Genomic DNA, 24,639 nt, shown 5'->3' with positions numbered 1-24,639 from the left:
AAATAAATTTGATACCCAAAGAATGGTATAAAAGGTGCTACGTGCTAGTGAATAAATTGATCTATCAGATCAATTTGAAATAAAATAAATAAATAAGACGGATCAAACCACCTACAGTGCAAGAACTTCACACACTCTTGTGTGATAAACCGTGGTGATATAAATAATCAATTGCTGAAAAGAATCAATTAGAAAAAAGTACTAGTGACCGCAAATAAATAATAAATTAGACAAAGTGCAAGATCAAATAAGTGCAATCTGGCCAAGAGGTGCTGGAAACCAAATGCCACTAATTATCTTTAGTTAGGTCCTGCTAGTGACCCTGGGGCACAAACCTGACTCCCCACTGCTTCCTTTTATCCCTTTTTTTTCTGGAAATTATTGCATCTGGTTAGAGAATGCTACCTGGATCTACTCTGGACCTTGCAAGAATAATTTCTTCTTATGACAGGTACACATTTGTATAATCTTCCTACACACCAAAAGCCTGTGGGAGTCAACACTATATAATTTTTTTATGGAATCCAGGGGTTTGTCTTTCAGTTCACGGGCAATCCTGATTTTGTAATTAAAGAAAAAAAATAAAAAATCAGGCATGCAGCTTAGTATATAAACATATTTTAGACTTTATTGACTGCACCGTGGACTTTCTAACCAAAACACTAAATTTACAGTTATTATGGTTTGGAAGCTTTCCAAACAAACTGTTCTCATTCCTACTGTATAACCATGTCTGGCAAATGTTTAAATTATACGCTTCCTATAATAGTTATGTGTTATTTTTCTTTATTTCTCTTCATTTATAAATTGTCAGAATAAATTGCAGCCTATTTTAATCTGTGGATTTATATATTATTTTAGCATTATTATGTTTTGTGGGGCAAAGCTGGATTTGTGTAAATGAAAATAATATTATTAACAATCTGCATGTAATCATTGCACTGTAAAGTGCTGCATTTTAGCATTATATATTAAGAGTCATCGTTATTAGTAATTGATTATTGTCATCATTATGCACAGGCTTATTCAAGAAGGCAAAGAGCAAAATGTCGGCAACACAAATCTACACTGACCAATCAGATCCTTCCCTGGTTAGCATTATGGTCCAAAGAAGCAATTATCATGGTTATTATTATTAGGCCCAACACTAAAGAGAACAATGTCGGACTGGAATGTTGGCTAGTAGTGATTCTAGCTCCATAAGTTTTTTTAAAGGCCCCTCAAACATAGGTATTTTCTTTTCACCCAGGTTGAGTAGTCGAAGGATATACTGTGAGTGCGGGGCTTCATGGATCCACCCCTTCAGGGGTCATCACCATGCTGCTCTGCACTCACAGTGTAATAATGTAGAAAGCAGCATTGATGTCAAAGAGTCAGCACTGCTATCTGCATCACGAAGAAGAGAAGACTCAAAGAGCAAGAGGACTCTTACTTACCTGTTTTGGGCAGACTGTTATGAAATGGGTACATTTACAATATAAGCACAAACAGAATAGAAAATAGGAATTGCTGGAACTAGAGAATCGAAATGAGGAACACAGGTTAGAAGTGGATGGAGTAATGTCATAGTTGGATTATAATGCAGAGGTGTGAGAACACTGTAGATCTCAGGATTGGTTCTAAAATGGCTTTTAACAGGGGAAAAACTATACAGCAAAATAAAATATAATGTCAAGTAATATTTCTGTTGCAGATATGGAAGCTTTGAATGGTTTAATAGCTCATTTATACAATGTAACAATAGGGTTTGCTGGTCCTTTAAAACATATTTCTACACATTAAAGGCTACCATGTTGTTGTAGCTTTACCCAATCACGGTCATTGGGTAACTGAGGCAAGGTTTCTAAATTATTAACACAGAATGTTAAGATTATCTACACTTTATTCATGTGTACAGTATAAAAAAGGTATCACATTTTTTTTTTGGGGGGGGGGGGGGTAGGCTGAAGAAGAGTTAAAAATTCTGACAGAGGCTCTAACCTTTTCCCATGCTATTCAAAATTAATCAAAATGTTTGGATAGAGTTCGGGTTTTAGGGTAGATGTTGGCATGCGTCTAAATCTACCTTTCCTCTGAAGCTCAATCTGCATTCAGATGGAAAAGGCTTTACATAAAAGTGTCTTGATTTCCTTTGTATTCCTGTCCTGCGGCCATTAATATGCCGGAAAAGGTCCTGTGTGTGCACCAGTCTTCATTCAACATAATAAAAAAAGACAGCAAATTTGTAAAGCACAAAAAGAAGGAAAATGGCGGTCAATAAATAGAAAATAGAACGTAATGTCAGGTTTGACTCTTGAATAGAGCTGTCAGATGTAAGGATCTTCTTTTTTCTGCTCCATGTGGACCAGTGCTTCCTCCACCTCTTCTGTTTTATTCCCCCACCAGTCAACAGATCACCAGTTATTCCCCCAACAGTCAACAGATCACCAGTTATTCCCCCACCAGTCAACAGATCACCAGTTATTCCCTCACAAGTCAACAGATCACCAGTTATTCCCCCACCAGTCAACAGATCACCAGTTATTCCCTCACCAGTCAACAGATCACCAGTTATTCCCCCACCAGTCAACAGATCACCAGTTATTCCCCCATCAGTCAACAGATCACCAGTTATTCCCCCATCAGTCAACAGATCACCAGTTATTCCCTCACAAGTCAACAGATCACCAGTTATTCCCCCACCAGTCAACAGATCACCAGTTATTCCCTCACCAGTCAACAGATCACCAGTTATTCCCCCACCAGTCAACAGATCACCAGTTATTCCCCACCAGTCAATAGATTACCAGTTATTCCCCCACCAGTCAACAGATCACCAGTTATAAGGAGGACAGCCCTGACATGAAAAGATCAAGCCCCCCTGCTTTACCAAGATGGCCGTCTTCACAAAGACATGGTACAGAATAAGGCTTGGTAAGTCAATATTTGGGAAAAATCCGCTGCAAGAAAATCACAGGCAATACTGGTGACTATTCCTTTGCCCTCTGCATGTATTTTTTTGGGCACAGCTTCCACAGTTCAAGTCCTTTTCATATTAAAAAATAAACAACCATTGCCTTCTGCACAAACTCATTAAAGTCAATTAATACAAACCCCCCCCCCTCAATAAATAGTTCCCCCCCCCCCATAAATTACTCTTTGAACATGTTACTTACACAGCCGCCAGCCAAGATTTCAGCCAGCATCGGAATTGAGCCATCTCGCTGAGTAAACTTGTCTCTAACAAAATCATTCATCTACATAAAAATAAAGAACATTGTAACATAAGAATAAACAAAAGGAAAACTTTTCTTATTATCTTTCTACGGTTTGTTTCTTCCAATTTCTGGCAGTGCTGCTCTTTTCTAGCACACACAAAATAAATTTATAATGCAATCTATAACCAAGCATATTAGTGATGCAATTTCAGTCCTACATAATGGGCTCCTCAGGTGTACTCCAACAGCCTGAAAAGAAACATACTTGGGTGTATTATCTTAGTCTAATAAAAAAAATGCAGTGGGTAGCCTCTCATGTGGAAAGAGATAGGATTGGGGGAGATTTTAAGCTGGAGATACCAAACTTTTTTCACTTTTTACATACAACTGCTGCAATTTCCTGGCAATTTAAATTCAAGCTCCATGCTCACTTTTTGAAATAAATATCTCCAAACTTTAAAAAAACAGTTATGGCTGCAATACTCCTCTTCCACCTGTAGCGGTCCCCTGCAGTACCTCTTTTCTGCTACTAGGTGTCCTCAGTCTTTTTGGTTGAATGATGCCCAGCATAACTCAACCTGTCAGACTTGAGATATTAACTGTGAGTATGGTGCCATGGGCCAGCCCCCTGCATTGTGTAGATGGTACAGTGTGGTTTTTGGTGATCGTTAGCGTTTGGTAAGGGAACTGGCACACTTGCTTTCAAGAAGGTTTGGCACTATGGCACGTGAATTTTCATTGTTTTTAAGATTTTACAAGTGGACTTGAAAGTAATTTTTTTTTTAATGCTTACTCTTTTATCATGCACAAGCTTCAATTATAAGTTCTGTAATAGAATCTTTATCGTGTATTTTGATGTACAGTGCATCCAGAAAGTATTCACAGCGCTTCGCTTTTTACACATTTCCACATACAGCCTTATTCCAAAATGGATTAAATTCATTATTTTCCTCAAATTTTTACTAACAATACCCCATAATGACAATGTGAAAGACGTTAGTTTGAAATCTCTGCAAATTAAAAAAAAAAAATCACAGGTACATAAGTATTCACAGACTATGCCATGACTCTCAAAACTGAGCTCAGGTGCATCCTGTTTTCACTGATCATCCTTGAGATGTTTCTACAATTTGATTGGAGTCCACCTGTGGTAAATTCAGTTGATTGGACATGATTTTGGAAAGGCACACACCTGTCTATATATGGTCTCACAGTTAACAGAGTATGTCAAAGCACAAACCAAGCCATGTCCAAGTCTGTAGATCTCCGAGAAAGGATTGCATGGAGGCAAAGATCTAGGGAAGGGTACAGAAAAATTTCTGCAGCACAGTGGCCTTCACCATCTGTAAAAGTAAGAAGTTTGGAACCACCAAGACTCTTCCTAGAGCGGGCTGTCTGGCCAAACTGAGCGATCGGGGGAAAATAGCCTTACCCCGGGAGGTGACCAAGAAATTGATGGCCACTACTCTGACAGAGCTCCAGTTTGTCTCAGTGGAGAGAGGAGAACCTTCCAGAAGAACAACCATCTCTACAGCACTCCCCCAACAAGGCTAGTAGAGTGGCTAGACGGAAGCCACTACTTAGAAAAAGGCACATGACAGGCCACCTGGAGTTTGCCAAAAGGCACCTGAAGGACTCTCAGATCATGGGAAACAAAATTCTCTGGTCTGATGAAACAAATATTGAACTCTTTGGCCTGAATGGCAAGCGTCATGTCTGGAGGTAACCAGGCACCGCTCATCACCTGGCCAATACAATTACTACAATAAAGCATGGTGGCAGCAGCATCATGTTGTGGGGATTTTTTTCAGCAGCAGTAACTGGGATACTAGTCAGGATCAATGGAAAGATGAATGTAGCAATGTACAGAGACACCCTTGATAAAAACCTGCTCCAGAGCACTCTGGACCTCAGACAGGTGCAAAGGTTCCTCTTCCAAAAGGACAACAACCCTAAGCACACAGCCAAGATAACAAAGTAGTGGCTACAGTACAACTTTGTGAATATCCTTGAGTGGCCCAGCCAGAGCCCAGACTTGAACATATCTGGAGAGATCTGAAAACGGCTGTGCACCAACGCTCCCCATCCAACCTGATGATGCTTGAGGTCCTGCAAAGAAGAATGGGAAGAACTGCCCAAAAATATTTGTGGCAAGCTTGTAGCATCATAATCAAAAAGACTTGAGGCTATAAAAATGTGCTTCAACAAAGTATTAAGCAAAGGCATGTGATTTTTTTTATTTTTTCATAAATTTGCAGAGATTTCAAACAAACTTATTTCACGTTGTCATTATGGGGTATTGTTTGTATAATTTTAAAGAAAATAATGAATTTAATCCATTTTGGAATAAGGCTGGAACATAACAAAATGTGGAAAAACTGAAGTGATGTGAATAGTTTCCGGATGCACTTTATATGGTGTATTAGGTTTTTTATTATGAGTTATGATTACATATAATGTAATTGATATTTTGATTTTGCACACTTTTGAAGTAGTCATTTTTAGATTTTCCTTGTGTCCGGAATATATAAGCGCAGCATCATTCTTTTGCACTAAGTGCAAAACTCTTTTTGGGTTAAAAATCCTGTATAGACCAGAACCACCCAATGTCACCCAGCGCTAATCAATCATTAAAGCCATGAATATGTTGAATCACTTGTTGTCTTCTTATAGTTTGATACCCAAGTATCAGGATTTTTCCACAGTTCTTCTGTCACAGACACTTTACCATGTATTGTGATGTATGTTGTGTATGAAGTTTTCTATCATGAGTTATGATTATATATGATGTATTACTGAGTTACTGATATTTTGGTTTTGCACACTTTTGAAGTAGTTACAGTACTATACAGGATTTTGCCTTTTCATCACACATGGTGATTTTTTATAGTGCTCACTGAAGGAGTAAGTAGAATTCTTTTGAAAAAAAAAACAGACTTTTCATTAGAAGACTAAAAACTAAGCTTTTCCGCATCATCATCACTCCATAATTATATAACAAAGAAAACTTAGATCAAAGAGATCCTTTGCACCCAATTCACAAGGTAGCACATTTCAAATTCAATTTGAAACCACATTATGCATAGGTTGGCCAACAGTAAATACAGCAGGAGTTAGCAGTTTACATAGCTCCACTGCTGGGTAAGGTATAGACTTGTACATGTCTAATTTCAAAACACCCTTCGTAATGTCTGCACATCAATATATAGCACATATAAATAAAAAACTGCAAAAAGCATCCGAAACCTCCCATGCGTCAACACCTCTGCATGATTATAATCTGTGGTGAGACAGGTCCCAAGGTTTGCAGATTTTGAATTTACCCATGGCTTCCTAGCCCTTTTCAGGCCCAGTGAATCTCTGGGGAAAAATATTGCAGTCTTTGTGCAACTTACCGTCAGTTTAATAGCTTTTTCAGGTGCAACGCCTACAAGCTGTGGTAGAAGACCTGCACAGGAAAAATAAATCAGGGTTTCATAATGTAATTCAAAGGAATGCACTGCAATTGTTTATTTTTCTTTACATGCCCATTAACAGCACTAGTTCAGAGTTGTAGCACATCTTAAGCAAAATTATTTAACATATAATATGCACAATATACATTGAAATAAATAAATTATAAAAAAATCTAAAACAAATTTTGTTTTAATTATCAGCAGTTACCCTATTTGTACTATGTCTAAATGGTAGGTTATCAAGCATGGGCCTAGCTATATGCAGAGATGGTGTGTAGCAGGCGGTTGGTCGTGTAAAGTGAGTGGGAGGTGTTCATTCTGTAAGGAAGTATTTCTACTTGTGTTTGAGGGCGCATGTGGAGTTGGTCATTTAATGATTTCTCCTATATATCCAGTAATTTCTCCAGCATTAAAGTGGTTGTAAAGTCAGGAGGTTTTTTTTATCTTAATGCATCCTATGCTTTAAGATTACAAGCTTGTGTGCAGCGGCCCCCCTCATACTTACCTGAGGTCCATCTAGATACAGTGATGTTGCACAAGTGTCTCGGCTGCCCACCTCATTGGCTGAGACAGCAGAATGGTGCCATTGGCTCCCGCTGCTGTCAATCAAAGTCAGTCAGCCAATGAGGAGAGAAAGGGGGCTGGGCCAGGTGGTGGCTCTGTGTCTGAATAGACACTGGGAGCTGTGGCTTGGCTCAGTTGCCCCCATAGCAAGCTGCTTGCTGTGAGGGCACTCAGTAGGAGGGAGGGGCCAGGAGCAAAGACGAGGGACCCGAGAAGAAGAGGATTTGGGCTGCCATGTGCAAAACCACTTCACAGAGGAGGTAAGTATAACATGTTTGTTATTTTTAACTTAAAAAAAAAAAATGAGACTTTACAATCACTTTAACATTGTGGCTAACAGGGGGTCCTATTATTGTAAAGGGAAGGGTATAAGGTGCTTAGTTAGAGACGGTGAGGGTAGGGTTTAAGAAGCTGTGGGGAGGGTATGACGGGAAGGTGGGGAAAGGAAGAGCAGGGCAAAATAAAAAAGACAAAAAATGTTTTTGTATATTGTAGGAGGGATAGTATATATATATATATATATACTGTTAAGAACTCATCATTCAGGCTCAAAGGTCCCTGGTATGGGGCCCTTCTAGCCTGTCTGAGTTCAGGTTGAAAGAGTAGATACTGAATAGTCTGTACAATCATTATGTCAGTGCGTATTGTGCTTCACCCACAATTTCCAGATTTTATAACTCCCAGGATTGACTTTACTAAATCACATCGAACTCATAGACAGAATTTAAGGTAATCCTGCTAAAGAACAATGTGCAAATAACCCTCTACAAACATAGTAAGACATTCTGGGTAAGCATTTCCAAGGCAGATTAGCGAGTTAAAGCTATGCCCACTGGATACGGATTCAGCCTAGAGTTCCACATGGCCTTTTAAGATCTGACACTTGCATTAATGAGCAAAAATACCAGACCAGTGCTGAGTTGGCCACTAGATCAAAACAGCAATGTCCAAGGATCAGTATTTCTGTTCTTTAAAGGTTGAGTGATTGCTTTAGACATCTAGTCAGTGGGGCATTCAGTTGCCACTCTAAATATGGTATCAACCAGAAGTCCTTTCTCTTTCAAGAGGGTGTTATTTGCATAAATCAGGGCTCAATTTGTTGTGAAGGTGGAAAAAAGGCATCTGGCTTTCTAGGTCTTAATTTTAAGGTATTGTAGTTGATTCTTACACATTATAATGGCAGTTCTTGGAAACGGTGATGAGGGAGAGTCAGGTGTCAACAGCATTAAACATCTGAAGGGAACAGAGATAATGCTACAGAAAGACAGCGCAAAAAAAAAGGCTAAAAAAACAGGTGATAGTTCTAGGGAAGCTACAGTCAAAGTAGGCTAAGCACTTCACGAACAGGCATATTATGCCTAGCTGAATGATCCAGGGTAAATTGGTAAAGAAGAGAGAAGAGGTAAGCGGCACAGGCAGATGTTGTCAGTGCCTCCCATCTCAGGTGACCTCAGTAGTCATCAGGACAGTTTTCTAACCCACCCAAATCAATTGTTACTCCAGATCATACCTTGCCTATACCAAGCACCGTCATTTTTATGGATTAAACAGGGGTTAGAGTTTCCTTTTGCTGTGTAGTCATTTATTGTTGTTTTTTTTCGCTTAAAAAATAGTTGTTTTAGTTTTACCAGACTGTCCAGTTTTTCCTGCTGTGCTTCTTTCCCCCCCATCATAAGCACTGTACATTTGATAGACACCAATATAGTGTTGCTTTTATAATGGCACTGCAGCCATGCATTTTCATGAACGGTCATGTGGAGGTGTTTCGTTAGAAAGCTGCAGAAGTGCAGCAGAAGCAGTATTATCCAGAAAAGTAAAAAACACTTTGTTTGAAGAAAGCCAACATTAAGTTAGAACAGTAGAGGCAAATGCTTAATAAGCCCGCTTAAGCTAGAAAATGATTTACAAAAATATAGGGGGGCAAAGAATTTAGCTTTTAAGGTTCTTTTAGATGTAAGATTGTCATAGGCAATGGGTGAAAATTGGTTTGCTTACTAAGTAGATCATACATCAGCCACATCCCTGGTACATCAATGAGTTAAAAACGGCCAGATTGGTTATCAGCTTATATCTATTGGTAAGTTGGAAAGTACATTCCTGCTCCAGCTTTTCTTTGTAGGGTATTATTCTCTTGCAGTTGTTTGGGTTGGCATGTGTCTAGCACATAAAGCTCACAACCAAACCTCTCAGCAATATCCTAGTAACGTGTGGCCAAAGTAAGACTTTAGGCAGCTGTAAATCTTCACACTTCCAAAATTCAAACTAAAAAACGGTTTTGTTGTGTTGAGGTTTTATTGAGCTATGCTTCAGTTTTGATACCCAATGTGGTAAATCTGTGTGGATACAAACGTATAATTAACCCAATCAAATTGCTACCATGCTGTTTTCTCCTACAACACAGATATTCACATTCACACATTCTATATACATTTGTATTGCTGATAGAAAAGGGAAACACAATTAAGTACAAAAGGCTTATTCAAACAGCTGAAAAATAAGTTTTTGTACTCCACGTTTTGCAGAAGGCGACAACCCCATACACTTCAATTAAGTCGAATAATATTCAATCATAACTCAATAGAATTATGCAATTTTGCATTTTATAAAAGCAATAATTGAAAATTGCAGTTTCTTTGTTCCCTTCACTTTATACTAAACAAACATCTAAAACTGCAGAAATAAGCTCCAATGAAAAGAAATTCAAAAGTGTTTTTAAATTAGAAATTAAATGATAACAATTTTGATTGAAAAGAAAACTCCGGTTAAGAGTAAAAAAAAAAAAAAGAAAAAATCACAAATAAGTTTATAATAGGCCAAAATTTTTATACCTATGCCTGCTTTTGGCTTTGAATAAGATGCGGTAAGTTAAAGAAAGTATGTGTTACAGGACTAGCAGTCAAGCCAAAATGTATATAATCATGCGGGTATAGGATTGTGTGGAATTGTATGGTAGGGTTTTCAATACTGTTTTTTTTTTTTTTTTTTATGGTTGAACCGGATGGACTTGTGTCTTTTTTCAACCTGACTAACTATGTAACTATGTGTATAGTAGTACTGGGTAGGGTTAGGTGATAGGGGTGGGTTTATCCCAAAGGACTAAACTTCCTACTTTCAGAAAAACAATTTCCACAGAATCGCTATTGTATATTTTGACATCTTTTGTGCAAGTTTAGTTTACAATATAAATAATTTATATATCGTCACAGTCTCCCATGGCACTGTATAACATGCAAAAGGTTAGTAGGACAGATATAATAGACATAAAATGCTTTCAATGACACAGACATATTTTCTATATTGTATGGTAACAAGGAAATCAACAGCGAGCCCTGATCATGCAAGCTTAGTATCTAGAGCAGCCTTTCTCAAATGAGGTTCCACATTCTACCTACTGTCCACAAATGTAAGATGCATTCCTTTCACTGATCAATTTAGGGGTTCTTCTGGGACTAAACACTAAGTAGAAGGAGACTCTTCTCCTACTGAACACCAAGGTAAGGAGGCCCTTCCCCAACTGACCACTAAGTAAGGGAGCCCTCCTCCCACTTACCACCAATGTAAAGTAGCACAGACAGTGAAAATTGTAATCACCACTTACATTGGTGGTTAGTGATAAATACAGACTATCAACGATAGGGGACACTGCAATTTTGACAGTCTGCTTTTTTATTGGAAAAACTGTGCAATGTATTTTATTTATATTTAATGTTTATGACTTTCTTTTTTTTAAATAGAGAAGGCTGGTGTTAAAAACAATATCTGTGTTAAAATGAAACTAGTCAAAATCTAACTAAGAATAAGCCTACTCCCACCTCCATTCTAAGCCAATTTTATCCAACCCTGTAAAGATAAGATCTGTCTACTTACCTATTCTGAAGCCACTCTGGTCCAGTCATGTGATCTCTCCAGTAGTGAATTCTGTGCAGAGGGGAGATCGCCGACAATGGCTGCAAATGCCTATGCTGCCGCATCACCCATAGGCTTACTGTGGGGCTTCTGTTGTCGGCTGCACCTCCTCTACACTGAAGCTGCCGTTGATAGCTAATCATGGAGTCCGACTGGAGTGGCTTCAGAAAAGGTAAGTACACAGATCTTTTCTTTACAGTTTTATAATTAATAGGTTTAGAATGGGGGTGGGAGTAGGTTTTGCCTTAGTTAGATTTTGACTAAACTTTCCCTTTAAACATGCTTGGTTTGGCAGTGGGTGCAACTGGGTACAAGGGATTACCTGGGACCTCACATTTTTTTTCAAAGGCTCATCCAAACTGGGAAAGGTTGATCCAGAAGCAAAAATTATAGAATCAAGAGGGGAGGTAAAGGGACTATAATTGCCTTATGAGACGTGGCATGAAAGAACATTTTAGATATGATATGCTTGCTTGAAATGTCGAGTTTATGGGTTCACCCAAAGGTTTGCCTAGTGGCAAGCAGCATACGATATGAGTACCAAAGAAGGCAGATGTTAGTAAGCAGAATAGAATTGACTGTTAAATGTTTTTTTGGAAACTAGAGAGGAAATGTATGGAAAGGACAGACAGCAGAGAGCTTTTTGGGATAGTATTAGAAGTTAGAATTAGAAGCAATATCTCTGTAATACTGGTAGCCAGTGAAGGGACTGACAGAAGGAGACATTTTAGCAGCAAGAAGTGAGATGAATGAGTGGAGCAGCAGAAAGTGTAGAACACAGAGGAGGCATTACACATACTTATATATATATATATGTGTGTGTGTGTGTGTGTGTGTGTGTGTGTGTGTGTGTGTGTGTGTGTGTGAACACATGGATAGCTGTAATAAACCATCGGACAATAAGGTCATTCCACAAAACAGCATACCAGGATATGTATACTTATTTTCAATAAAGCAAGTTATTTTCAGCTCAGTCAGGTGAGATTTGGAAATTAAAAGCACTTATAGAGTCTTATTCTTGTGTTAAAGCTTTGTGAATTGAACCTAATGCAGGCAATTAATGCATAAAGTATGTGTCCTCTTTACCATGTAAGGAGGACAGCACCCTAAAGTGTATGTAAAACCAAAAACTTTTTTTTTTTTTTAACTGGATAGAGTGGGAAAGTGTATAATCTCTATCTGTTATTTTTTCAGCTGGTTGTATCCTATTGGGGATATCTCCCTTTACATCCTGTCTCAGATACTGAAGAGGACATAAGAGGGAATCTCTTCACAGCAAAAAGAAATCTAGTTTTGGAACTGGTGTTGTACTTGAAGATTTACCATGACCTCCTGTTGCTGTGGCAACTCTAAAATGGTAATGTTGAACAGAATGCCCCTATGGGACAGTCACCATGGACATAAAAGGATATAACAGTGCCACGTCCTGATTCATGTAGACAAGGAAAGCTGAATAACATGGACTTTACTGGCACATGAACACAGGTAACCCATTAAAATAAAACAAAATATTTATTAAAGTATTCATTTAAAAAGTATGCATAGTTCATACTCATAAATCACACGAATAAAAGGATTTTTTTTTTACAAAATGTGAACACACATGTGTATCTATATTACATATATATATATATATATAGATATATACACATCTCTCCATTTCCTGTGGCCAAGAATGGAAATTAGGTTGACTACCTAGCCTTGCTCTGCAAACACAGTGATTTTCATCTAGTAAAAGTGTCTGGGACTAAAGTCTCCCCCCGTATACCCCAGGGATGCTGGGCAATCAGCCCAGATCCCCAACAGCATGACAAAATGAGCCCAGCCACCAGTCTTCTCTCCAGCAGCTGGAAGGATTCCAAGCAGAAGGGCCAGTCCGCACATCTCTCCAGCGGTGGGTATGTTCTATGGCAGAAGCAGAGGTTGGCTGGGTAAGTAATGCTCTGTTTCAAACAATTTGTATGGGGGACGGTGTGGGTATGGGCATTAAGGGACTGGAACTACAGACTAACTTCAAAGTCAACCTGTCTGGGATCTCCTCCTGTGTTAGTCTCCTTCCAAAGAGGGAGAGATTTGATGGGAGTCACTTTGGGTGTGGGCCCATGGAACCCAGCTTACCTTAGAGAGACTGGGAAACCCCTGTCTCAGCCCCCCAGGTCCCTCTTATGTGGAAGTCACTCTGTGTCTATTAGGGGTTAAGGGTGACTGAGAAAATGATGGACAACTACTTAATGGACACTAAGAATGTGGTTTGGATTACTTCAAATGGGACAGTAATATTTATCAACAATATACCTCAAGAAATATATGAAGATTTAATCCCACTTTACACTGTGAGACTTATAGCCTGTTGTAGACTGTTGCCATATAATCTGTGACTCCTGAATAATCAAAGCATTGCTTAGATGTGAATTCATGGTTAATTGCGTCACCTATTGTTTATCTGTCTGCTCGTATTGTGTGCACTCCACTTAAGCTGGTTTAAGTGACTAATTAGCTCAAGTTAATTAAATCACTCTCCGCTATTAGTTGCTAGAGGGGAAGTATTATACTGTTTGTGTTGGTTGTTTCTTAGTTATGGTAATGATATTCCTGTATACAATTTCATTTGCATACGATAATGTAATCAGATTCACCTGACCTAGTGGGGTATATATTATGTGTGAGTTTGTTCAATAAATCGTTCCAGATTTCATATAAGCTATGTGTCGACTAGTCTTGTATGTTATGTGGCTGTAATATCTGATATCTATGTTCAAGACTGGAGGAAGTGGTGTACTGATGGAAGCACTCAAGCACAGTGCGGGTTGGTTCTGTCACACCCAACAGCCGTGGAGGCGCTAAAATTGTAAATTGTAATATTCAATATACATGAACTGTTTACAATTAGAAACTGAAAAGATCTTAACATTATTTCGTTTTTACTATTGATTCCTATCATGACTGAAAGACTCTGATATTGACTAAATTACTTCTGAAGCCTAGATTTAAACAATATTTACATAAATCAATATTAAACTGCTTATGATGTTTGCCCCAATTGGATTTTACTTTACAGGCCAATCATTAAAATTCACACTCCACATAATCAGAAGGATTCGTGTCAGTATTACCAAATCACATTATTATTGTGAGTAAAAGTTCCTCTTTCTTTCCTGGCTACCAGCAGGATTATTGATGATAATGAGCATTTTACTTTGTCTTGTTCAATACATTTTTAATAAGGTTCAGCCAAGTACACGATATGTAATGTAGATAGGAGATACACACACTCAGTTAAACAGTGCAATGTCAATACAAGGTCCACTGAGCAATTATGAAGCATCAGAGTACCGTATGACCTTTCCAAAATGATACAGACCGGAAATATGCATTGATGAATGGCATATCTAGTGTCTTCCAATCAAGGAAACTATAATATATGCTAATCTAGAACTGGAAACGGTTTTCCATACCCAACAAACTAGGACTAAGGCTGGGTTCACATTGGTGCGATGGAAGACATTGCATGTGATTTGCACCGCACTGCTGTGCAAATCACATGCAATGTCTGTGGGATGCAAATTCAGCCGTACGGATTGTATGGCTGAATTCACATCGCATTAGGACCAAACTTGTGCGGGACCCTTTTTTTGTCCAATGTTTAATTATTATTAGTTTCTTTGATTATTATTATTATTTTACAATTTGTTATGTTTTTACAGGACATGGAAGCCTGCAGTGCTCTGGGGGGGCACACTGAAAGGGAGGCACACGTGGAGGGGTGGGGATCAGAAGCAGCCAGAATAGGGCAAAAGGATCAGTGTCAGAGAAGCAAGTATAGGAACGTTGCCCTGTGCCTGTGTCTCTCCCTGCAGCAGCTGAAAGCTGGCAGGAGGGGGAGAAATTGTCTTTCAGCTGCTGCAGAGGGCCACACAGGGCTTCCTTCTGTCCCCCTGCCCGACAGCACCAATTCCCCATGCTTTTGGGGTCCCCGTGTGCCCGGGCCCCCTACAGGAGGACTGGTGGCCCCCCCTGTCCGCAGCCCTGCGGGAACCCGCAGTGGATTCGCAGGGTTTCCCACATTGCACCAATGTGAACCAAGCCTTAAGCTGGTCATAGACCAATCTTTTTTTTTTTTTTGTTTGATCAGACAGCTGGCTGATCAAAAATAAGGAACCAAATCTCCCATTCACACATTCAGTGGATGGGGAATCCCCCCGCGACATTTGATTCCAGCAGCGGGACTCAGATAACACGGATCAGCACTGCAAACCATTATTGGCTGCAGTTCCATTGAGGAAGAGGCAATCATTAGATCAACTTTTCTTGACTTGGAATGATCATACTTGGATAAAAACTCAGCTGCTTTCAGCTAAACTGTCCAGATTTCAATCCATTTATGGCCAGCTTATGAGTGGCCTGTAAGTGGCCTTTATTGGCTTCAATACAATTGACTGTAGATGCATTACCTAAAAGGTAATATGAAAAGAGACAGGATAGGGTGAGTGTAGGAAGCATTTTTCTTTATTACAGACTGCAGATTGTATATTGTTTTGAGTCAGGCAGACTTTGGTAGACTTGCTATGGGATCAGCAGTGAGGCTCAATCACTGTGCAGGACTACCGAGAAAAAAGCAGCACCTGCATATGTAATGATCAAATATGACCACCCCCATGTACAAACACATTTACAAGCTGTACATAGAAATATTATTGTTAAAACATGCACACAATGAAATGATTTATAAGATGAATTTGCACACCGAGAAAAGGGTGCATTTTTGGCAAATCACAAGTGACTAAAAAAAAAGAAAAGGATTTCCACTGAAAAATAAACTGAGAATGGCACTTCATAATGATAATGGTGCATCACACAGTAAATTCAGTCTTCTCTGCTTGTTATATTCCTTACATATGTTATACGAAATATAGAAAACTTGTATGCTTATAAATTACAGAGATATACATTCATTTATTGATTAAAAATGCTCATAATTTATGAACATTACTATCAGAAGAACACATGGCAGAACAAAAACAGAACTTCAAAACAGTTTTATTTATCAAATTTGAAAAATAGGGTCAGGGCTGAGTGTTTGGGGACCCAGTTGATTTCATAGCATGTGTGTTCTAACCTCAGCCTGAACTCCATTGCAGATGTTCGTGAAATAAGACGATTCCTGATGTCTTAGCACATATATTATACAGTTATACTTTGTCCAATTCTCCTGATTGCTGATTGTGCTGACATGTAGACATTCTTCAAAGGGCACTTATATTAAGGATGGATCTTTTAGGTCTCATATGAACAGGCCCCGTGCCTGCTGTATTTAGCTGGGGTTTCTTTGGCAATCGCTGGGTAAAGACCTAAAGAGGAACTCTAGCTAAAAAAAAAATAAACCTATATCAAAACATAACTCACTCTTCCCAACTGCCTGACTAGCCTGTGCACTCACATTAACCTCCCTGGCGGTATGATTCTTTTGGATTTTAGGTGCTGAAAGCGGTACCATTATTTTGCATGTAATTCTTGTGAATGAGCAGCCCAAACCAACTGTATACATTTATTATATATATATATATATATATATATATATATATATATATATATATATATATATATATAATGTATACAGTTGGTTTGGGCTGCTCATTCACAAGAATTATGTATAGATATATATATATGTAAAACTGCAGGAAAAGGCACTGGGGGGCAATGTAATGTGATTTTTTTTAAATTTTGAATGGTATCAGTGTGTTTGGTGTGTTTTACATTCGAATTTGCCGCCGGTTCCACCCCCCGGCGGATGTCACGTCGCCAGAGACGGAAGCCGGTGCTCGCAGACGATCGGGAGGAAGCTCCGTCGCCGCATACCGCCCGCATTCTTCGCTGGATCCCGGAGAAAAGGTAAGTAAAACCTCTACCAGGATCCAGCGATCTTCCTAGCGCTACCCCGAGTGTGGCTCGGGGTTACCGCTTTTGGCTCTAAAATCTAACCCCGAGTCACGCTCGGGAATACCGCTAGGAAGGTTAATAGATGGTAAATTGTTTTTTAAAACCAGTGATACTTTCATTTTTACTATAAAAGATCCAATTATTTCCACCATCTATGCTAAACAGTGTGGACTGCGGAATCTCTTCTGCCGCTATTGTATCCCGACAACAAGCGCCTACTATTGTGAGAATACCTGAACGTAGGCTGCTTCTAACCAGATGCAGCTGCTGTTTGGATGACATTTTTCCACCCAGTCCCTTCTATTTTCAGATCAAATGGTGTCGAGTGGGAGGAGCCAACAGGGCCATCCACACCTCTTATTTCGTCTGGTTCATCAAGAACCGACCATAATTCGCTCCACATATGACCAGCTTAACTCTGGGTTTTCGTGATAACATGACCAAATGCCTAAGCACTTGTCGTATGAATTTACCTGAGAACCCCAAAACAGTGTTTGCTGTAAGAGATAATAAAGGGCTTTTTGGTAATGTTATTGAGGAACAGTTTGGTTTCGATGAGTGGGGGGGAAAAGGTACAATTCCATATAGATTTGTTTTAATTATTTTAGTAGGTGTATCTACAGCTACAATTTTTATTATGTCTTGGATAGTGTATGGAAGAGAAAGAACCCCTGTCAAGTTTTTAAAGTTGTCTACAGTCCCCACTGGGAAGACTCACTCTCTTTCTTTCTACATGTCCTTGTACCCGAATTAGATGAGAAATTTAAATATTATGGTTATCACCAGAGCAGCAGGTAAGTGAGGAAATATTTTAACAAGGGGAACCTGCTATGGGGACGAATGTCTAGGAGGGTATGTCCTCTTGTGTCACCTTGTTGTCTCTGGGACAAAAAGTGAAGATAAATCCTTCAACTGGACATTAGACAGCAAAACCCGACAGGAATTCTAACCATTCCTCACTCTATCCTGAGCAATTCCCAAAAAAAGCTTTGGCTATAATATAAGCTATAAATCGAAGAGAAATGTGACTTGTTCTTAAACCAGATGTCAGACTGTTCCTCAAGGACAACCTGCAGATAGGGCTTGTTCACCTTGATGGTGATGATGGTCAATCAAAGTGTATATGCGATTAACAATACGAAAGCTTCTAGCACTTCTATTAAGGCACATGGCAGCATTCCATTAGTCAACTAATCAATCTATGCAACAGGGACATCCTTAGTTAAAAACAGGGTATAATGACACCAAGGTGTGCAGGGTACGTCAGTAGGTTGTCAGAACAACGCAATTAGCGTATTCTGGGTTGAGATAATAGGACTTCAGTTTGTGGTAACTGTTATACATACCTATCCTTTCACTATATTTACGACTACAATTTTTTTAAAATAAGAATATTTAATTTCCTCTTTATGGAGTAGCTGATCATTATGATAAAATGTGGGATTTGTTTTTTGGTATGGCAAGCAACATAGGTTTTTTTTATTACAGAAATGCATTTATTTTGTTAAGGAAACTTAAGCCAATAGGTTAGACCCTCTATTATGTTTTATTGCGGTCTGTGTTCTCATTCATCTTCTTACTCTAGTCCGATGTTCATGTAACCACCACCAAGACAGGAAGGCAAACACCCGAAAGCTGGATTGTGCAGATCTTGAGGGCCAATGTTACTTGAACATCTTTTTTCTGTAAGTCTCACTGCACTTAATCTATTTCCCAAGAGAAGGTGATTAGTAGTACCAAGTTGATACATAAGGGGTAGGGTCTTATGATTGCCATGGTTTTATTATTTGAGAGTGTTTTTTTATTGCTATCCATATCCTTGTTCCTATGCATTCCAACATTGCTAGGTGACCGTTTATATCCAAAATTTATTTTTTTAAAGTTCTTTTCAAACTTTGCAGTAGTAGATAACAGTAATCCTCAAACTACATTCTGCTCGCATTACCACTGTTGGAATAAGATTTAAGCATCATAATTCAAAAAAATGGCTAATAGGCATCATCATACAGCTGCTCTGCAGATGTATTTTAGCTGCACTAGATAAATCACTCTTATGTTCAAAGCCACACACTTGCAGTAAGAAGTCACCAAAATCCTATGTTAAAGAACTGTACTTGTACAAATGTACAAATTTAAAAAGCTTTAAAAGTATATGCTAAAAGTATACGCAGAATGCACACAAGGCTTGTTCTGCAAGTATGCCCCAGTTAAAATTATGTTTCTGCTTCTTCTTATGCTCCCTATAGTGAAATAAATCACCATTCTCCTAAAAAACTAGAGCAGTCAATTTTCTGCAGGGCCTATGTCTCGATCAGGCTCAGGATAACCACAAATGAACAGATCTACCTGTATGTCCACTTGATTTATGGCCCAGTTGCCACAAGCGATAGCAATCACTCATGTATCACTTGAATTGTTCAAACCGTGCATGGGCTTAAAAATTCATCTTTCACTGATCTTGTTACAATAAAAAGCAATCTGATTGGGATCCAGTTGATATGAATTACTGACTTCGGACAGGATCCTTGTTCTAAGATGATTATGTATTCTGGATACATTTGCCAGTATTATCTCTAGTACAGATTATGTGTATGATGACAGTCTGATTACCAGGCAATTATACCACCCTCCCAACCCCCGGTCAACTGGCCATCAACATAGTTTGAGTAAGATGCTACATGTAATTTTAGATTGAGACGAAAGAGAAGGATTACCGGTTTAATGAATATTATCAGGATTTACTCTATTTCACAGTGAATATTTCATCTAAAATCTAATCTAATCTGTAAAAATACATTTTGTTCAATATCAGATGTCAGTATTGGTAGAAATGGAGCTCTTCACTTTTATTTCCAAAGTTTACAGGACTACTGCTTCATGGTGTGACTTTGCAGAGGAAAATAAGACTTAATTCACCTAACATAGGGAAAGTTGTACCAAGAAAGCCAGACTGTGTCATATTAGTAGTAATGGAGTATATGGCGCAATGTCTATGCAGAACAGCAAAAAGTTCATACAGTCCAATTGGAGCGTTCAGGGTAACGCTCGGCTGATCTCAATGCACCAAATGCAGCACCTCTGGAGAGACTGAAGTATCTCTAGGCAAACAGATAAGAAGAACAGCAGTACGCAATCTGAGTGTAGTATGAACAGATTTATTGTGGTGAAAAGACAAATGGCAACACACATACCCGTGACAGTTAAAACCAGGCTCATCACATAGTAAGGGCTTCTGATGGACAGTCTCACAACAACAGGGAACCTCAGACAAAGATAGTAGTACTGGGTGGATGGATACACCTGAAGGACCAATAAAACATACTGGGGGGCACCAAACTAAGTGCAGCATTAATAGCGCTGAGAAATACTTGTAAATTAGTAACTCACATGGGAAGAAGAAATGGCATTATTTGTATTTAATCCATGAGCGGTTGGCTCATGAATATGGAATGGGGAGCCTCTTGCTATAACTTGCAGCCTGGAAAGTCTGAATGTCAGGCTGGATGACAGTGAAGATAAGGAAGTGGAAAACAACAAGATGGTGGAGAGCTGATCCCAGTGGCTTCAACTTAAGGCACTGACTTGGAGCATTAATTTAGACCAGGAGTTTTGAGCACACTGACTAATCCAATCCTCCCACTCTGCTTCCGGTCTGCGAGCAAGAAGCAGACCAGAAGCAGAGTGGGAGGAGGAAGCAGCGGCAAGCAGCGGCAACTGCGAGCAGCGAGGAGAGCTGTGTGGAGGAGAGCGTGGAGGAGAGCCGCGGGTGACATGTGCGGGGGAGCCGCACTAGGTCACCAGAAGCCGGCGCGGGTGCGGGTGTAGGGGACCGGGACAGAGAGCGGCGGCTGCGGGACCGGGACAGAGAGCGGCGGGACAGGGACAGAGAGGGACCGGGACTGAAAGCTGCGGCGGTGGACGGCGGAGCTGCGGCAGAGGACGGACACCGCACAGTATTGAGGAGGTGAGTGTTCCCGGAAGCAGGGGAGGAGGAGCAGCGGCGACTGGTGAGTATCTCTGCAGCTGTGTGACGGTGCTTTGGGACCTGTGACTGACTGACTGACAGACCTGTGGCTGACTGACCACATAGGGATCTGTGACTGACTGACTGACTGACTGACTGACCACATAGGGATCTGTGACTGACTGACTGACCACATAGGGATCTGTGACTGACTGACTGACTGACCACATTGGGATCTGTGACTGACTGACCGACTGACCACATTGGGATCTGTGACTGACTGACCACATAGGGATCTGTGACTGACCGACTGACCACTTAGGGATCTGTGACTGACTGACTGACCACATAGGGATCTGTGACTGACTGACCACTTAGGGATCTGTGACTGACTGACCTTGCTTGCGACCGTCAGCGACTGACCGACTGCTCTGCGACTGACAGACGGTGCTCTGCGACTGACCGACGGTGCTCTGCGACTGACCGACGGTGCTCTGCGACTGACCGACGGTGCTCTTGACTGACCAACCGTGAGTATTTTAGAGACTGGGGAGTATCTTAGCGACTGGGAGTATCTTAGCGACTGGTGAGCATCTTGCGACTGGTTAGCATCTTGCGAGGGTTAGCATCTTGCAACTGGTGAGTATATTTGCAACTGGTGAGTATATTGCGACTGGAGAGATTCTTTGCGATTGGTGAGTATCTTGCGACTGGTGTTCTTTGCGACTGGTGAGTATCTTGCGACTGGAGAGATTCTTTGCGATTGGTGAGTATCTTGCGACTGGTGAGATTCTTTGCGACTGGTAAGTATCTTGCGACTGGTGATCTTTGCGACTGGTGAGATTCTTTGCGATTGGTGAGTATCTTGCGACTGGTGAGTATCTTGCGACTGGAGAGATTCTTTGCGATTGGTGAGTATCTTGCGACTGGTGAGATTCTTTGCGACTGGTAAGTATCTTGCGACTGGTGATCTTTGCGACTGGTGAGATTCTTTGCGACTGGTAAGTATGTTGCGACTTGTGATCTTGCGACTAGTGATTATCTTTGCGACTGGTGAGTATCTTGCGACTGGTGAGTATCTTGCGACTGGTGATCTTTGCGACTGGTAAGTATCTTGCGACTGGTGATCTTTGCGACTGGTGAGATTCTTTACGACTGGTAAGTATCTTGCGACTTGTGATCTTGCGACTAGTGATTATCTTTGCGACTGGTGAGTATCTTGCGACTGGTGAGTATCTTGGCGTCTGTTGCTATCTTTGCGACTGGTGAGTATCTTTGCGTCTGTTGCTATCTTTGCGACAGGTGAGTATCTTAGTGACTGGTTAGTATATTAGCGACTGGTGGGTACCCCAGGTTTAGTACCAGGGAAGTTAGAGGTAGTGTAGGTAAGGAAGAGCAGGTCGTTAACATTATCCCCATAGCGTAGTGGGTAATAATGTCCGACAGGATTGGGAATGCCACTCAGTGCACTTCTTGCGGCATGTATGAGTTTCTTGATGAAGCAATCGAGGACGAATACTGCTGTGCAAGATGTGAACAACTTGTTGCTCTGGAAGCCCACATCGTGGATCTAGAGAACACAGTGACAAGACTGCGTGGCATCTACAACCTGGAAAGGAGCTTGGACATTACCCATCAGGCGCTGGCAGGGGCCAGCATAGAGGAGGGAGGAATAGAGGAGACGCAAGCAGCAGAGGTACGCAGCTGGGTGACTGTTAGGAACGTTAGTGGGAGGAGTGTCAGGGAGGCCAGTCCTGAGTTGGTACACCCTAACATATTTGCCGAGTTGCAGGTTGAGGGGGATATCAACTCAGGGGTGGCAGTGCTGGAGCATGCACCCTCCCCCAGCTGCCAGGGGAGGGACGGCTCCAGGAAGAAGGGGGGCCGTAACTCAGGAAAGGTTAGAAAGGTTGTGGTAGTTGGGGACTCAATTATCAAGAGGACAGAGAGGGCAATCTGTAAAAAAGATCTCGTTAACCGAACAGTTTGTTGTTTACCGGGGCTGGGGATGACCCAGCGGTCATGGTGCATGTGGGCACTAATGACAAAGTTAAAAGGTAGGTGGAGGATCCTAAAGAACGATTTCAGGGACTTAGGTAATAGATTGAGGAAAAGGACCTCCAAGGTGGTTTTCTCTGAAATACTGCCTGTACCTCGAACCACACAGGAGAGGCAGAAGGACATTAGGGAACTTAACAAGTGGCTGAGGAATTGGTGTAGGAAGGAGGGGTTTGGGTTCCTGGAGAACTGGGCTGACTTCTCAGTCGGCTACCGGCTCTTTAGTAAGGATGGGCTGCACCTTAATGGGGGCGGTACAGCTCTTTTGGGGAGAAAGATGGCCACAAAGTTGGAGGAGCTTTTAAACTAGGAGACGGGGGGGAGGGCTCAGAAGTAGAGTCAGTTAGGAGGGAGCAGAGGACTGAAGGCAGTGGTAGGGTCAGCAGCGACAGTAGGTCCACAACGTCAATTGGTAGGTCTGTGCGGGAGAACCGCAGACCAAACAGGAATAAACATAACCACCAATCACGTTTAACTTCCGTAAAACTAAGAGGGGTATATGCTAATGCCAGGAGCCTAGCTAATAAAATGGATGAGTTGGAAATGTTAGTACATGAGGAGGACATAGACCTTGTGGGAATAACGGAGACTTGGTTCGACCCCCTCACATGACTGGCTGGCAAATATCCAAGGGTATTCAGTGTAACGGAAGGACAGGGTAGGAAAAAGAGGGGGAGGGGTATGTCTCTACGTCAAGAATAATGTAAAGGTGATTGAGAGGAGTGACATTACGGAAGGGATGAGTATGGAGTTAGAATCCGTATGGGTAGAACTCCATAGGGAAGGAGAAAAGGGAAAAGTAATTGTGGGGGTTTGCTATAGGCCACCTAAACAAGGGGAGGAGGTAGAGCAGGAATTTTTAGCACTTTTGGGTAAAGTGGCAAAGCTAGGATCAGTCATCATATTGGGGGACTTCAATTATCCCGACATTGACTGGGAAGAGGGGACTACACACTCACAGAAGGCCCGCCTATTCACGGAAACCTTACAGGATAATTACATGTCAAAGTTGATGGATTCTCCTACTAGAGAAAACGCAACCCTGGATCTATTGATCACTAATGACCCAGACATAATCTCTGAGGTAGGGGTCCAGGACAACCTGGGCTCTAGCGATCACAGGATGATCACATTTAGCGTAAATAACAATATAGCAAGGCAAGTGGGGAACATAAGAACCCTTAACTTCAGAAGGGCAGACTTTCCAAAATTGTACTCGTTGATGGAAAGGGTAAACTGGGACCAAACCTTGGGATCACTGACCACAGAGGAAAAATGGGAATGCTTTAGGAATATATTAAGCAAAGGCATCTTGCAGTGCATTCCTATGGGAAATAAATTTAGAAGAGACAAAGCCAAACCTGGCTGGCTAAACCCTAGCTTTAAAAAACGTATTAGGGGAAAAAAATTGTCCTTCAGGAAATCTAAATCAGAAGGCACAGTATTGGCTTTCGACCAATACAAGGAGGCAAATAAGAAGTGTAAACACGAAATCAAGATGGCTAAAATAGACTTTGAGAGACAAATAGCGGAGGATAGTAAAAAAAACCCAAAGAAA

At 40.7% G+C, this 24,639-nt stretch overlaps 1 protein-coding gene across 1 annotated transcript in view; it reads right to left on the bottom strand.

Annotated features, from left to right (window-relative positions):
• Positions 1-24,639, bottom strand: part of SLC25A12 (solute carrier family 25 member 12) — a 236,588-nt gene that overhangs the window by 72,510 nt on the left and 139,439 nt on the right. Inside the window, exons 12-13 of the mRNA XM_082260302.1 lie at positions 6,593-6,645; positions 3,156-3,236 (exon numbers count right to left, since the gene is read on the bottom strand). Coding sequence (XP_082116428.1) covers positions 3,156-3,236; positions 6,593-6,645 — 134 coding nt within the window. The remainder of the gene's footprint in view (positions 1-3,155; positions 3,237-6,592; positions 6,646-24,639) is intronic.

This window comes from Pelophylax lessonae (genome assembly GCF_965119305.1).
Source record: "Pelophylax lessonae genome assembly, chromosome: 6".
In the NCBI taxonomy this organism is placed as follows: Eukaryota; Metazoa; Chordata; class Amphibia; order Anura; family Ranidae; genus Pelophylax; species Pelophylax lessonae.
This window is presented reverse-complemented; position numbering and strand designations above follow the sequence as displayed.